The sequence below is a fragment of the Aegilops tauschii genome, chromosome 1 (assembly GCF_002575655.3).
Source record: "Aegilops tauschii subsp. strangulata cultivar AL8/78 chromosome 1, Aet v6.0, whole genome shotgun sequence".
NCBI classification, from domain to species: Eukaryota; Viridiplantae; Streptophyta; class Magnoliopsida; order Poales; family Poaceae; genus Aegilops; species Aegilops tauschii.
In genome coordinates this window covers 14,736,257-14,752,953 of record NC_053035.3, presented here as the reverse complement: position 1 = coordinate 14,752,953, position 16,697 = coordinate 14,736,257, and the positions used below count along the sequence as shown (strand labels likewise).

At 49.8% G+C, this 16,697-nt stretch overlaps 2 protein-coding genes across 4 annotated transcripts; both read right to left on the bottom strand.

Moving 5' to 3' along the window:
• Window positions 1–481: 481 nt before the first annotated feature.
• Window positions 482–5,576, bottom strand: LOC109756584 (laccase-15). Of its 3 annotated transcripts, none has more exons than XM_020315433.4 (6): window positions 5,403–5,569; window positions 3,316–3,467; window positions 2,857–3,104; window positions 2,644–2,763; window positions 1,118–2,056; window positions 482–1,021 (listed from the first exon to the last, which is right to left on the bottom strand). In XM_020315433.4, the coding sequence occupies exons 1-6, from the start codon at window positions 5,505–5,507 to the stop codon at window positions 855–857; spliced, it is 1,731 nt and encodes a 576-aa protein (XP_020171022.1). In that variant the 5' UTR covers window positions 5,508–5,569; the 3' UTR covers window positions 482–854. The 3 variants fall into 3 exon arrangements, with proteins under 3 accessions (XP_020171022.1, XP_020171025.1, XP_020171024.1); XM_020315435.4 differs by having other exon boundaries at window positions 484–1,021; window positions 3,316–3,487; XM_020315436.4 differs by lacking the exon at window positions 3,316–3,467 and having other exon boundaries at window positions 483–1,021; window positions 5,403–5,576.
• A 4,186-nt stretch (window positions 5,577–9,762) lies between these two features.
• LOC109756585 (uncharacterized) lies at window positions 9,763–10,350 on the bottom strand. The gene has a single exon (XM_020315437.1). It carries the CDS (start codon window positions 10,348–10,350, stop codon window positions 9,763–9,765), a length of 588 nt encoding a protein of 195 aa, XP_020171026.1.
• Window positions 10,351–16,697: the final 6,347 nt, after the last annotated feature.

Below are 16,697 nucleotides of genomic sequence, written 5' to 3'. Positions count from 1 at the left end.
CTCGACATCGACCACGGCATTCTTCGCACGGCTACCTCGACCACGGCTACATCATCCTACGCTCTCGGCTACCTCGACATCGGCACAAAGGGCTATCATCCGCTTGAGCAACTCGTCGGCTTCCTCTACGGTCAACGCGTCCGCGACGCGACACCGTCCACGACGCTCCCGCTACGACTGCGGGGGGATGTCAGCCCGTCGGCTGCTATTCTCTCCAGTCCGTCCGTCCGCGACACTCCTGTTGTCTGCGACGCTACCGCTACGACTGCGGGGGATGTTAGAGATATATTTGGATTACTTGTATTTGATAGTTTAGGATTTGTAATCCGTCTCCTACCTTATCTCCAGGAGAAGCTTCTTGCCCTCCAAGTGTTGTACTCAATATATACTCGCCCTCGAGGCTCAATAATACATCCATCATATTCCGCAACAATCCCTCTCTCTCCCTTTTAACAGAAAGGACGCCGAGCTGATGCGGTTGCTCACGCAGGTGGGATCTCTGCCGGCTGTTGTTTGCTTGTTCTGTAGCTGCAACAGATCTACTCCCTCCGATCTGAATTGATCCGAATTCGATTCTCAGCTGCTGAGCGTGGAATGTGCAAGCTCCTCGTGGCAGCCAAGGCCGTCAGTGACGTCTGGCTTGGGCTGGTCAGCATTATTTCTGATAACACTAATATACTTGCTTCCATTAACAACAGGTGGGTTGACAAAGGTCCCACAGAGGATTACAAAAGGTAAAATAACGACACAATAAAATGCACCCAACTACCAATCAACCAACAGTCCAAATTGCAAGTGCAATAAGCAAACATATTTGACAGAACTCAAACATATTTCCAGCTAACTGTCTCTCATTATTCATCTGCCAGTGCTCTATTGTTTTGGCCGCCATCACAGCTTCGATAATCTGCCGGAGGTGGGGGAAGAGTCGTCTCGGGTGTCGGTCCGTCCTCCACCACGAGTGCCAATGCCATGCCCGACGATACGTGCTTTTCCATATGGCAGTGCAAGAACCACACCCCTGTTAAAACTCGCACCTTTTAATGCACTGGAAACCAGATAAACACTAAACCGCGCATGAATTTATACATACGTGTATGGGTGCGTGCGTACGTACCAGGATTACTTGCGACGAATCGGATGGCTGTCCACCCGTAAATCGGGGCAAGGGCGGTGTTCCTCACGGGTGGATCCACCAAGTTGTATGCCTGCACATCCTTCACCGGGTCGAACTTCCCTAACCCCTGCCCGAGAATGAACAAGTCGTGTCCATGAAGGTGCATCGGGTTACTTGCGCTGAACATACCCGACGAGTATGGGTTTTGGAACACGATTTCCACCGTGGTGTTGTACCGCACCGTCCTCACCGCCGTCCCCACCGACGTCGGGCTATAGCCAAACTCTGAGCTCGGTGGACATCTTGGGAACTCCTTTAGCATGCTGATTGCGCTTGTGCTCATGTTGTTGTTGTAGTGTGCTTGGAGCAATGATGTCGTCGTGGGGAGATGGAAAGAGATGTTGTTCAACCTAGTCACCATGCAGTTGTCATGTGATCCATCATGTGAGCAGATGTCGCCCACGTCAATGGCGATGAACAGTTGCTCGTCGACGTTCGCTGGAACCGATTGAGGTAGCAGACTGGTCAAGTTGCCTCGGAAGTAGAAAGATGTGGTTGCATCGTGTTGATCGGGCATTTCAGGAGCCATTATCGGAGTATCGTCAGTAGATCCTTTGCTTGGATAGTAGGATACAACCCCTCTTGACATTAACACCGGGATCTGGAGGAAAGGCTCCGGTGATTGCATAGCTTGGGCGATCATGTAGTACCGACCAGGAGGTGCGCCGGCAACGAGCAAAGCATCGACCGTCTCGCCTGACGCGATCACGATGGTATCTGTCGTGTATGGCTTCACATAGTTGGCATCAATTGCGACCACCGTGAACTCATGCCCAGCGATCTTGAAGTTGTATTGTTCATGGAGTGCTGCGTTTACTATGCGTAAGAGATATGTCTTTCCATGCTCAACATTAAGAACATAGTTGTCTTCAATGAACCCTGCATGGACCCAAAATCAAAATTCAACAACAATAAAGTCTTCATGATATTCTACTTTAAAAATGTTAGCCTAGAGCCCTAGACTAATACACGGGGTGTTATTTTTTTTGTAGTATGGTATCCACACAAAAATTCAAAGCATTGTATTCTAATATGATTACAGAAATCAATGTTTATTACTATATTTGTTCGTTAATACATGCCTTCGTAGAAATCCTACTTTCAAAAGTATATGGCTTCGTAGAAAGTCTACTTTCAAAAATATAGAACTCACCCTACAGATGTTTCCGATAAATTTACACTGGAAAAATGGAGTTAGTGTCATTACATTTGCCTAAAAATATTCTTCATAATACCAAATTGCAACTCTATTGCGGGTTAATGTGAATGTTTTCAGACCATGCAGCTGATTCTGAATACGTCACGGCCTTACAGCACCAAAGATGGACGACCCAGACGACACCACGACCCTTATATCACCAAAGATGGCACAACCCAAACCACACTACCTAAAGCTCAAACATAAGAATGCACGCATACATTCGCTAACTAACTAATGTTCAGATTATAATTACGCGAGTAATTACCAGAACAGTTACTGAGGTCTCCAAGCTTTCCATTGATCGTGGGCGAACGGGGCCAATCGTCGAAGATTCTACTCGCGGCTCTCCTTTCCACCTGAACAATTTCCATGTCCCACCATTCACCTGCGATTAAGGAACATTTCATCTACCAGCCTAATTAAGTACTCCATAATAGGGCAATTATATGTTGTGGTAGACTTGCGTGCATCCACAAACCTATAACGATGGGGATCTCCTTGTCGGGTTTGGGAAACGGGTATGAACCAGGCCCGGATCTTGGTCGGATGATCAATGCGCCATGAACTGTCGCACGGAGGAAGCCAACATGAGCATGCCACCACAGCGTGCCCTCCTGGCCGATGACGTTGAACCGATACGTGAAGTTCTTGTTCGGCTGGATCGGGCATTGGGTTATCATCCCTGCCCCGTCGGCCCAGCAATTCAGTTGCTGCTTCACTCCATGCCTGCATACATGTATTATAGGAGTATGTAGGAAACAAGAAAATGGCTATGCACATATATGTGCCATGTTTTTCTTTTTCATTTGAGTTGTTCTTTTTTCCTTTTCCTTTTCCTTTCTTTTTCGTTTGTCTGAAGTGTGGCAGCTGGCCACAAAAGTACATATATACATATACTTATTATCGGCAAAATAATACTACTGTACTTATGAAGTACCAATGGATAGTTACTCCATGAGGTGACTTGTTGATGACATGAACGACCACGGAGTCTCCTTCCGTGGCCTCTATCGCTGGGCCTGGCAATTGCCCGTTCACCACGATAACCGGCGTGTCGTTGCACAGGTGATTTAGCATTATCTCGCTCACCTATATGTTCGAACAAAACACTAGAAACAAGTTAATTAACCCCCAATCTCACACATAACGTATATACTAGCAAAATGCTCATGCGTTGCACGGAATATCAAGATGCATTACCTCGCTCATCCCGCGTCGCTCCCGTGGGCGACGGGGAGGAACCCGCCGCCGCCGCCCCTAGTCTCCCCTGCGCCCTCCCTCCTCCCCCGCCGCCGCCACAGGACGCGGTCGGGCGAAGCCCTGCCGTCGTCGGCGGCGGCGGGTCTTCTCGCCCCTCGCGTGCAAGGTCCTGGCGCGGGCCGGGGTCGCTGGTCCGGGGCGCCGCAAGCTCGCGGGTCGCGGTGGCGCGGCGGAGGGCCCTTCGGGCTCCTCTGGTGGCGTGGCTGACTGCGTCTGGGGTGGGGCGTGCCCCCGGCGCCGGTGGTTGCAGATCGAGGTACGCCTGGATCTGGTGACGGGCGGCTGTGGCGCGGTGGTGGCCGGTGGCGCTGGTGGTGGATGGCGGTGCGGCTGTCCGGGGCGCGGATCCGGGTGGGCCTCCGGCGGATCTGGTGTGTGGCGGCCGGCGGGGGAGCGGCTCGATCCCAGCTTGCTGGTGCTCCTTCGGCGGGTCCCGGCGGCGTCCGGGGCGCGGATCCGGGCGAGGCTGCCCCGGATCTGGTGTGTGGTGGTCAGCCTCGAGTTCGGCGGGCTGCGGGCGGCGTTGTGGCGCGTTGGCTACGGCAGCGAGGAGGGAGGATGGCGGCGCGGCGGCGCCGCTCTTGGCGGTGGGTGCGGAGCTGCCATGACGGCGCGTGGTGCTATGGTGATTTTGCTTGCCGTGTAAGAGGTGGTTGGCGGTGGTGATCGGTGTAGAGTGCTCGACCGCCGCCGGTGGTGATTGGCTGTGGTGAAGATGGGTTTGGTGAGCTCCGGGTGAAAGCCTAGCTCGACCTCGGTCGATGCTGGCGTCGACGACGTCCTAGGCTGTCGTTCCCTTGTTGGAGGCGGCGTCGTGGAGCCCCTTCACCTCCCTCGTCATCTCAGCCACGGGCTCTTCGGGTGAAAACCCAAACTTCGGCCTTGGCCGAAGTAGGCGTCGGCGGCGTTCCTCCTCGCTTCCCTCTTGGGGGCGACGCCTTTGGAGGTCCGGTCCTTCATCTGCTGGCGGTGGCTCTGTGTCTTTGCAACTTCGTCGTCGGCTAGGCATGTGCGCGGCCTCAGGGCCGGCGTGGAAGTCGGAGCGGCGGCTCCGGGTATCTCCTTCGTGTGGTGGTTGGCTTTGCTCGCGAGGGCGACATGGTCATCGACTAGGTGGGTTCGCGGCCTCGGGGCCGAAGTGGAAGCCAGTGCGGCGGCGCCGGAGATCTCGTGTGCGTTGGGTGTTGGCTTTGGCCTCTAGGGCGGCGGAGCCATCGACTAGGCTGGTGCGTGGCCTCGGGGCCGGTGTGGATGTCGGAGCGGCGGCTCCGGAGCCCAGTGTTCTGTTGTAGGGTGTCGTCTTTGGTCAATTGGGTGACAGTGTCGTCGACTCGAGTGGTGCGCAGCCTCGGGGCTGGCGTGTGCGTGTTTCGCAGATGTATCGGTTTTTGGCCAGTTTTCCTTATAAACTGGTCAATTCTCTTCTTCTTAATGAAAAGGCAGAGCTCTTGCCGGTTGCTCGAAAAAAAATATCAAGATGCATTTGTATGAGTAGTTTATCTTATGGGAGAAAATGATGAACGAGGGAAGGCCTTATTTGCAAATGTGGAGAGGGGTGTGGGTATCTTTTTGCAAAATTACCATAGTTTCCTTCCTATCCATCAGATATAAATCAGACGACTTATATTGCAGGATGGCAAACACATAATTATCACCAACTCTGTTTTTTATAAGAGTAAAGATTTCTAGAACAACAGCTACATGTGGGGGAAAAGTGAGCAGGATACTAATTGAGGCCAGGGACAGCTAGATAGGAGCGCTTACAACGAAGGTGTGCTCCACGAGCGCCGCATCGCCGCCGCCGCCACCGGGCGCCGCTGTTAGAGCCACAGCGAGGAAGAAGAAGAAGAGCGCGGCGCCGACAGCCATGGCTCCGGATGGATGGATGGACGCACACCTTGGCCAACCGAACTGAAGGAACTGAGAGTGACAACAAGCACTTGTAGCAAAGGAGGCAGAGATCACTTGGGCACGGTCGACCACACGTACATGCGCGCGTGCGCCGCGTGGTTGGCCCCCCATTTTCTGCTGTCGGTGGGTGGCATGTCATCGGGAATAAAGGGATCGAGAGAAGGTACATGTTGAACATGCTAGACCTGCTGCAGCTACAAGTTCATGTGCGTGAACGACCCCTCTGCTCAGTCACCTCCTCCCATAATTGACAATACCAGCTGCCTGCGTTTCAGTGTCTTGTAAGAGGAACATCTGAGCAAATTATTCAATACTCCCTTCGTTTTATTCAACTGGCAAAAATGCCCGTGCGTTGCAACGGTAAAATGCAAGGCGCGAGAGTCAGGCTTACTGACGTAGAAATTGTAGTGGTGCAATACTTATCATGTAATTTTTTTAACCGTTAAATCACTCTTTTTTTAATTACAATATATCATGAATCATATTTGTTCTCCTCTGTAGCTCACAAATAATTGGTTTAGAAAACTTTAGCCATTATTTAGTTCAGGAAATAAGCCAAAAAATTAATAGTACTTCTGAAATCATGTATAAACAAAACTTGCGCCCTGGTTAACACGTTCGCTACCACAAATTATTTTATAGTGTAAGATTATTATACGAACAACAATAGATGTCCCAGCCTTTTCTCAACGCACAGTGGAGTAGAGGCCAAGTACACATTGTAAAAGAATGAGAATATCAGTCTTATGTATTGCTGGATGGATATTACTTGCAAAAATTCCCGACGAATAAACATATCTTTTTTGCTCAATGCAGCTTCACCAATCGAACATGAAGAATTCCATCAAAAATCAGTCATTGACTTCACATGGAATGAAACTTCATATGCACATGAATTGTTGCCTAAAACTGCTAGAACAAACATGTTCAACTGGTTTGTTTTCGGCACTGGATGAACTCATAATCTTTCTTATAGACTGAAATGTATGATGCTTATAAACCGAACTAGTTTTTAGAGCAGATAAAAAAGAATGTAGAGGGACTACCAGTGGCATAAATATAGCTGATGGTTATATGAAATATCTAAATTTTTAAGAATCAAACATTATTTAGGGAAGTGACGCACATCTGCAAGCATCTAATAATAAAATCCATATGAAAGATAACCTCTATTGATTCAAATATTGCCAGTTCCACTCCTTTGTTTCAATAGCAAGGTCACTCAGTCCAGCACATCCCCTTTGTCATAGATCAATAGAAGGAAAATATGGATAAACGTTTGTGTGCCTACCCCTATAGTTTATACATAGTAAAAATTGAGATTACATATGGCTACATAATGAGATTCCTTTGCATCATCGTGTTCTTACTTTGAAATATGGTAGCAGCCAATAGAAATATTCCAATGTGTTAGTTTTGGCACAACAGAAAATTCAGTACATATACCTATACCCACCGGCTATCATGGTCACCCTCATCTTGATTGAGTACCAATCAAGCAGCACCAAGTTGAGTAAAACCAACAAACTTCAGTCACTATGTGCTGGACTTTTTAGCCATAAGAGTAAGGAAAACATCTGAATAGATCTCAGTATTCCAAAATTAAAATTAACAGAGCTAGAACATGCATGTTTGTGTATAACCTATCTGTAAGCAATATCATTTTTGAGGATTACATCAATACTTAAGCCGACGTCAAGGCTGCATAGTGTTCCTTCCGGAGCAGATCATGTTGTTGGTCTGGGACACCATCCGGAACCACAAGATCTCCATGAGCTTTGGGAACATTTGCTAGTTGATTAGCCAGCCCATTGTTTGTTCTTCTGACAGTCCTCATGTGATATGCCTAAAAATTACTCAGTGTAGATTTAATATCAACAATAATTGGGTAGGACAATGATCTCCACCACCAGGGAGCCTCGGGATACGTATTCCTTCAGTCCGACCAGAATAGCGTTGGCTTCGGCCTCCTCGACAGTTCTGCATGCACCCAGCTGCCTATCTACAAGCAATTTTTTAATCATCTCTGGTACTCGATGCACATATTTAGCGTGATTATAGCATTGTAGAAAAAAAAATCTATATGTAATCTGAATCTTCACTGAACTTTTCAGGTTTAACTGTCGAGGAGCTTGATCACACAGAATTTGACAGCTCAAACTTTTACACGTACCGGTCTACCATCATCCATGGCAAAGCCACCACATACTTGGCTTCACATTGAGACGGTTCACCACCTTCATCTCACACGACTTGTCACACAGCATATCCATGAATCAATCCAGTTAATGTTTGGCTATTGAAAAAAAAATCAGAGAAAATTGACGGATTCATGAATAAATCGATCGGTGCGTTGCAGTGGGAGAAAAAAACATCACACACACGCGCGCGCGCCACCAAGCTCTAGGCCTTCTCCTCCGACATGTCAATCAAGCATACTCGGCACCCATGCACTGGGCCGCACGATGATCTTGTGCCCCTGCAACCCAACCGGCAACGTCGACGGCGAGTCAAGGCAGCGGCGGAGCAGGCGCAACACAGCTGCCACGAGCTGCTTGGCCGCCTATCCTCAGAAGTCAACACAACAACAAATGGAACTTTGCTAGAGATTGCACTTGAACACTTAGCTGCAGCAGAGATGACTAAAACTTTCAAGAATACAAATTTGGCCGTGCGTTACAGTGGGAGATACAATGTATATGACGGCAAAACCAGGCAAAGGAAAAAAAATAGGAAATGATTAAATGTGTTATTACCTCCTACGTCCTGACAACATCCTATTGCCCTGCATCACGTATAGTAAAAATGCGCATCGAGTACAACTAAATATGCGCATTTTCTGATGTCACAAGTATGCCCTTGAGCACAACGATTGACAAGTGCTGGCGAGAATGACAGAAGAGGGAGCCTTGTCTCTATCAAGCATAAAATATTTACCGAATAAAATCGATCTGATCCGTACCAATTTGAGCAGGATTGTTGAATAGCTTCCTCTTATATAGTATCTACATCAGAAAATCCAGCACACCAAATATATACATATGTTTAGAAATGACACGGAAATCATGTTGTTTCAAAGATAGTGCGGATCGACAGAGGGTCTCGAAGATTTCTGACAATGTAAACCGTAATAGGTGACAACCTCGATCACACATGTGATTTTATCAAACTGACAAGGGAAGTTATAGGAATTGTATCCTAAAAAATGGTTCCATATCAAAATCACGGTATGTTCCTATTTGAGAACGCTTATAGAACCAATAATATATAACGACATTAGGCATCAATGATCAGAGATCAATAAAGAAACTCAGGGATTAGTGAATCATATTTACCTTGTCAAGAATTACACTAATGGAATTAGTGAAGGGATGTGTGGTACGCAGGCCAATGGATCCGTCCTTCCCTGATACACACATGTACGTACATGAAGGTTGCTGGGTTGAAACTTCAAATTAAGGAGATTGATTCATCTGTCGACAGGACATACACGAACATGATTTTGTTCTGTATCTTTAGCCCAAGCACCCCTGTCTCTGTGTTCTCTTGTTTCTCTGGACTGTCCTCATCACCTCGGCATCCCGATCTAGCGCCTCTGTCCACGCCTCCCCAGCGAGGTCACCCTGGCCTGCCCGCCTGTGCTGCGCGGCTTCTCCGCAAGCTTCTGCCTCTGTGTTCGCTGCGTCAGCCTCACCATGCCACGACCACTATCTCACGATATGGGAAAATATGGAGGGGAGAGGCAATAAAAAATCAACTGGGTTCTTGCTTTCCAATTAATCTTCATGTCTTGATCTGGATGAAGGGGCTATGGCGTCAGGAGGTTCTAGGCTAGTAGTGGTACATAGGCGTGCCTACACTAGGAAGCTGGCCGGCTACGCCTCTGTCAGAGCATCTCCAACAGCCGTGCAACGCGCCACGCGTAAAAAAACGCATTTGCCGCGCGCCGTTCGCCTAGTTTGGCGCGGCCGGCAGCGCTGGCTCCAGCAGACGCGTCAAAATTGAGCGCGCGCGTAGCTCCAGCGGCCGCGCTAAAATGCAGCGCGCGCTAAACATTGCGTACATTTTTTAATAAAACGATAAATAAAATTCATAGATAGAAAAACATAAATATTTTACATAGTTCCATAGCATAGATAGATAAAAACTACTAGATAGTGCAACGACATAGACAAAAACTATTAGATAGTGCAACTACATACGCAACTACAGCCTACTCCCAGTCGTCGTCGTCATCGTCATCATCGCTGGTCTGGTCCGAGGTATCGAGCCACATGTCCTCCCAACGATCATCATCAGACGTAAAGATCATCTGACAACCATTCTCAACGATTTCGCACTGCGATAGCGCCAGGGCCTTCCGCCGGCGCCTGTCCAATCGCTCATCGCGGCGCCTTTGCGTCTCCTCCTCGCGGCGCCTTGCCCAGTAGGCTTGCTCGTAGGTGACGTCCTCCGGGTGGCGCTGGCGCCACTCCGCCATGACCCACTCGTCCTCATGGGCGACGAGGAGGCGGCGCTGCCGCTCAGCGTGCTCCGCACGGTCTTGTGCCGTGCGAAGACGAGGCGACGGGGCGACGTCCAGCGCCTGCTGGAGCGTGTGGACGTCGTGGAAGTTCATCTGCTGGCGCGGCCTGCCTAGGCGCCACGCCGCCGCGTCGAACGCGCGGGCGGCCTCGTGCGCCGTCTTGAAGGTGCCGAGGCCGAGCCGGAGTTGGCCGGACCGTATCTCGGAGTAGAACCCGCCGTTGGGGCGCTGGCGGACGCCGTGGTAGCCCGACGCTCCTCGGCAGCGCGGCGGCATGGTGGCGCGTCGGTGGCGGGGCGCTGGAGCGGTGGCGCGCGTGGCAGCGGAATCAACCGAGGAAGCGGTGGAGGCGCGCGTGGCAGCGGAAGTAACCGAGGAAGCGGTGGAGGCGCGCGTGGCAGCGGAAGAGGAAGAGAAGTGTGTGGAATAGGCGCGTGACGAGCGCCGCATTTTATAGTCACGCCGGAAGCGATGCGCTAAAAATAGCGCGCGGCCTGCCGCCTTTTCCCGAGCGCATGCAAACGGCTCCCCCGCGCGCGACTTTCCCACCACCGCTGGAGCGCGCCGAAACGTCCCGCGCGCGCTAAAAACTCGGTTTACCGCGCGCGCGCCTTTTGGCGCGGCTGTTGGAGATGCTCTTAGTGATGCTGCCCCAGTCACCCGTGAGCTGTCGCTAGGCCACCCCGCGTGCCGCAGCTCGAAGCTCCCATGCATGCTGCCGATCGTTTTACTCCGTGCACCACCGCCTTGTGCCCTGCTCGTCGGCGACCATCCCCAGCCCTAGCTGCTATCTTCTTCCTCATGCATGGGACGGGCCTCCCTGAAGGCCTCCTCCATCTCACATCCTCGCTGTTCTGCCTCCCCGCCTCCCCGTCGTGGGTTGTGTTTTTTTAGGGAACCCGTGTGCTATGTAGGTGTGGGTGGATCGATGCCGACTCGATCTCGTGTTGCTGATGAATTCGAGTTGTTCACGTTCCAATCCATCAGGACGTGTGTATCAAGGACGCACGTGCAGAGGAGCAGCATGGGCCTAGGCCTTTTGTAGCGATTCGTGGAAAACATACCAAACGTTTTTTCACATGGGGCTGTAGACGGAAACTCGGCACCCGAACGTGATTAGAGACGTTTTTTTATCTCAACCGTTCATCTTTGTGATTGACTTTTTTTTTTAGAAAAGGAGGATGACCCCCGGCCTCTGCATCTGGGAGATGCATACGGCCACTTTATTGATTATTCTCGAGGACCGTACAAAGTATTACAACAATGTGCCTGAATCCACCATCTTAGCAACATATGCCGCTACTCCAATCCAATATGATGAAGGGGTGCTAGCTGGGCCACTACCCAAACCACTCACCTAAGCCTAACATCAAAAGCCGGAAGCCGAAACTCATTCGGAAGCCCCAGCCGAGCCACATACCGGGTCTAGGGCACAGTCCGGTCAGACGCACTCGTGTGTCGTCGCCGCCATCTTCCACAGGTCTTCAAATCATATTGAGGCTTCTACCTTGTCTGGCCACTCTGCCATCGACGTCACCATGACGCCAGATAGCAACCTCCTCCTGCGCGAGCCCATCTCCGCGCATCAGACGTCGAGTCTCCACAGCGCCATGCCATCGATCTCCGCCGCCATCAATGTGTGAGATGAAGCACCGCTCCACCATCCCTCCAGCCAGCACTTGCTCCAAAACGATGCCCCCAGAAGGGAAAGCGTTAAAACGCCATCATCATCCGATCCGGAAGACCCAGATCTGAGGTTTCCCCCTGAGCACCCCGAGCCTGATGGCGCAGACTACCGACGATGCCTCGACCATCGGCAGTAGCTCCACCAGACGAGCGTCGCCTACGTCGCCGCAGCCTCCAGGATGAAGCTGACCAGAATGCATGTGTCGACACCGAACCGCCACCACTTCCACCGCCGCTTGAGCAGCCCCCGAGCAACGCCTTCAGGAAGGAGCACGCCACCGAGGTGTCGTCGTTGCTTGGAACAGGGGGGTCTGAGGTTTTCACCTGAGCTCCTGGGAGGGGTAGAAGGAAGGAGGTCCTCTCCGAAGCCTCCAACGAGGGAAGCAACACCCAAAGGCACTGCCATCGGAGTGGCCGCCACGCCGGCCAAGAGATTCCCCCGGAACCCTTCCAGCCACCGGATCTGCAAGGCCAGCACCCATGAACGGTGGCCGAAGCCACCAAGGGCCGGATCCGATACAGATCGGAGTAGATCGGGGTCGAGGACGAACATCACCATGGCCACCAACATCCAGCGAAGAACCGTCGCCGCAGCCGAAGCCCACCACCTCCCCGCCATCCACATGGCCAGGGAAGTGGCCCACCTGTCCACGCCGGCGCCGCCCGCCGAAGCTACGCCGCGTGCCACCAGCCAGGGCCGCCACCATGGATCCGAGGCTCCCCACGAGGGGCGCGCCCGACCCGCGCGAGCGCCAGATCCCGCCGCCACCGGCCGCCAGCGGGGTTTGCCCGCCGACGATCGCCGACGACGAGCGCCAGATCCCGCCGACGGGCGCCGCCAGCACGCAGTCCGCCTCGTGCAGCCCTCCACGCCAGCCACCGTGGCAGCCCAGCGTCGCCGCGTCCCGCACAACGCCGCGTTCCGGCTAGGGTAGATCGCCCCACGGCGATCCCGCCTCGCGAGAAGGAGAGAGTGCCCCGCCGCCGCCCATGCCGGGCGGGCTTCGCCCGCCGGCACGCCCTGGCGGCGGCGAGGGGAGGGATGGGGAGAGGGTCTCGATTCGGCGGCGGCTAGGGTTTCCTCCCCTGCCGCCCGTGGGAGCGCCAGAGGAGGGTCGCGGTCGTGCAAGCCAAACCTAACCTTTTAAAAATGGGGGAGAATTTCACTTCCCCGGCCTCTGCACCAACTAGGGATGCATACGGCCATTTTAGTATGAGTACCAAGATAAACATGGTCCTCAGAATTTTTTAAATGAGTATCAAGATATTTTTTGATGAGTGGTTTCACCACACACCAAACTTGATCCTCAATAAATGGGGGAAAACCCCTGTGCATCACCTGTCAATTCTAGGAATTGAACTCGGGTCGTTAGGCTGCACAACCGCATGCCCAACCACTGAGCCAAGGCTCTCGGGTCGTTACCAATTCTAGGGTTTTTTTTCTTTGTGATTGACATAAAATTAACGGATATAAAAGGGTGATGTATGGAGAACTATGAAAGCCTCCGTATTTTAATATTAGGTAAAGATGCTCCCTTTAAGTAAGAGGAACATATGAGAAGTAAATAAAAACGGAGGGAGTACTTGTAGAGGACCGAATCTTATAGAAAAGAAATCTATATCAATACCTAATAATAAAGAGAATATTGCATATGTGAGGGAAATTGCTCACAAATTTGCTAAATATTACCCACTGATGCCACATATAAGTTATAAAAATGTTTTTTTACGGTGCTACGGCGGGCTTACGCCGGCCTGAACCATTTTCATTATAAATAAGAGAGGTACAAGACAACGGGTACAAGAGATAGCAGCCAACACACCCAAGAAGGAACAAAGAAAAATAGAGAGGAGAACCAGACGCAAGCTACGAACAAAGAACCACAGAGAGAGAACCAGAAGCAAGCTGCGACAAGCAGCCAACACCAAGAACTTAGCACCCATCACCACCGGCGGACCGAGAAGAGCGACTTTGTTTTGAAACTATGATGATTTTGTATCACCCTGTCGGCCTCCTATTGGCCGAAGAGGGACTTTTCGGCCTACCATTGGCCGAAGAGGGACTTTTTGGCCAACCGCTGGCCAAAAAGGACTTTTAGGCCAACAGTTGGCCAAAGAGTCCCTCTTCGGCCAACACCGGCTCTACTGTTTTAGAAAATTCATATCAATTAGGATTTTTAGTATTTTAATTTGATTCTTTTTGCATTAAATTAGAATGTTTGAATTTGAATTTTTATGAATTTGCTCAAATCACTAGATTGCCTATAATTTGAGCTAGGAGTATTCTTTTTAGATGGTTCTTTTTGTTACTGGCTCTTTGTGACTTTGTTTATCAGTAGTAATTAATTGGTGAATTTTAGGATTATTTAAAATTAGGTTTTCATGAAAACAGTTCTGTTTTAGTGCTTTATAGGTTTTGTGCTATTTCTTTTAAATTTAATTGCTTTAAATTGTTTTCTTTATTTTTTGACATATTCTTTTAGTTTATATTAAGTTATTAGTAGATATTTTTATTAGTAGTATTTTTCTGTATTTTATTTCTTTATTCCTCCATTTTCTTTCCCGTCGTTCTTTCCCTCCATTTTCTCCCGCTATTTTCTTTACCGCCATTTTCTCTCACCATTCTTTGCCGCCATTCTCTCCCGCCATTCTTTGCCTCCATTTTCTCCTGCCATTTTCTTTCCCGTCATTTTATTTGCCGCCATTCTCTCCCTTCATTTTCTCCCGCCATTTTATTTCCTGCCATTCTCTCCCGCCATTTTCTTTCCCGCTATTTTCTTTCCCGCCATTCTCTCCTGCCATCTTCTTTCTCGCCATCTTCTTTCTCGCCATCTTCACTTCTCAACTTATAAAACGAGCCTCATGTTGTCCATGACCATAGATAACATCGTCTGACACGGTATGTGTCTCCTGCGTCGGTGCTGCTGGTAGAGTGTGAAACACTGTCTAAGAGAAGTCATAAGTGTTTGCAGCTTCGTCATCATCATCGGAGAGTTTTTTCACACTTATGACTTCTCTCACACAGTGTTTCACACTCCACATGAGGGCATCATAGTCATCCTCCGTCGATGCAGCACTCCTTAGTGTGGCGGGAGAGAATGGCGGGAAAGAAAATGGCGGGAGAAAATGGCGGCAAAGAGGATGGAGGGAAAAAGATTGCGGAAAAGTATTTTTTCATGTATAAAACGGCAATAGTTTTTTTTTTGACTGAAAGATTGTAAGGGAACCCCCTACAGTATAATTGGTGCAACAAACCCAAATTGCAAGTACCATGCCTTGAACCTGGATGGGTGGGAAGGCATCAACCCCTTCCCACCACTAGGCTATGCCTTAGTCTGCTAAAACGGCAATAGTTGTACATGATTTATAAGGAACTTTGCAATATAAACTCCTATCAAGCTCAAAACAAGTTTTCTAGTAGGATAAAAGAAATAAAATACAAAAAATACTACAAATAAAATAGCTACTGATAACTAAACAGAAACAAAAAGAATATGTCAAAAAAAACTAAAGAAAACAATTTAAAGCAATTAAAATTAAAAGAAATGGCATAAAACCTATAAAACACTAAAACAGAACTATTTTCATAAAAACCTAATTTTAAATAATTATAAAATTCGCCAATTAATTACTACTGATAAAAAAAGTCACAAAGAACCAGTAGCAAAAAGAATCATCTGAAAAAATACTCCTAGCTCAAATTATAGGCAATCTAGTGATTTGAGAAAATTCATGAAAATTCAAATTCAAACATTCAGATCTAGTCAAACTTGATATCTACAGAAACTTCATAAAATTCTAATCTAATGCAAAAAGAATCAAATTAAAATACTAAAAATCCTAATTGATATGAATTTCCTAAAACAGTAGAGCAGGTGTTGGCCGAAGAGGGACTCTTTGGCCACTGAAAAGTCCTTTTTGGCCAACGGTTGGCCGAAATGTCCTTTTTGGCCAACGGTTGGCCGAAAAGTGTCTCTTCGGCCAACATGAGGCCGACAGGGTGATACTTTTGATTTTTCTGCATTAGGGTGTATAGTTTCCGAATTTGCTATAAAAGTCATCGTAGTTTCAAAAAAATCGAGAAGAGCGGGAACTAGCTTTGTTGGATTGGTCGAAAGGAGGTCCGCCGCCGAGAAGACGTAGAGAAGAAGTCGTCTGCTGCTCTGCATTCACTCAGCACCTTGAAGAGCTAGGAAGTCGCAGCCACCGTCGAAGGGCATCCCACTGCCTAGGAACGTCACGACAGAGAGAGCCACAGACCACACCAAAGGGCAATGATCCACCGAGACAATCCTGCACCTCCTCTAGGCTACACCACGGCCGCCGTCACAAATAGAGAGAACCAGAGCACTGTGTGAGGCAACCAAACCTCAAACGCCATCGAAGAGCAGCGACCACCGAGACCTCACCGCCGCCACGAGCCCCCAAAAGGAGAGGCCAACCATCAGCACTGGATGACCAAGGCATTGGTCACCGCCACAGAGCACCTCCACCGCCACCGCCCTACAAACCAACAACCCACGCTCCAACCCAGACATCAATAGACCAACTGCAGATCCATGGCTCCTAAAACAACGCCCCCAAGGGGGAAAACGACATCAAAGATGGCGTCGTCGTCCGATCCAGAGAGGGATCTAAGGCTTTCGCCCAGAGCACAGGAAAATAGCGGGCAACGGTAGCTCCCTAATGATGCCTTCATGAAGGGAAACGGCGCCCGAGGACGTCGCCATCATAGTTGCCGACGATGCCAGCAGAAGGCTTTCGCCTGAAGCATCCCAGCCCGGCCATCTCCGCCACGCCGACCACCAAGTTCGGCAGCGTTAGACCTACCCCCTCCTGCCAGTCCCCGGCGAGCGTCCCCGCTAGGTCCAGCAAGAGATATCCTCTATCACAGCCACTCACCTCGAGCACCTGCACAAACAGAGCCGGTCGGTCTC

Bases quoted from the DNA above. Each gene is read 5' to 3' on its own strand.
- LOC109756584 (XM_020315433.4), bottom strand. From the start codon at position 5,507: ATGGCTGTCGGCGCCGCGCTCTTCTTCTTCTTCCTCGCTGTGGCTCTA. The intron at 3,105-3,315 runs GTACTTCATAAG...ACATGTATGCAG, and splicing joins CATGGAGTAACTATCCATTG to GCATGGAGTGAAGCAGCAAC. The intron at 2,764-2,856 runs GTTTGTGGATGC...CCTTAATCGCAG, and splicing joins GGAGATCCCCATCGTTATAG to GTGAATGGTGGGACATGGAA.
- LOC109756585 (XM_020315437.1), bottom strand. From the start codon at position 10,350: ATGCCGCCGCGCTGCCGAGGAGCGTCGGGCTACCACGGCGTCCGCCAG.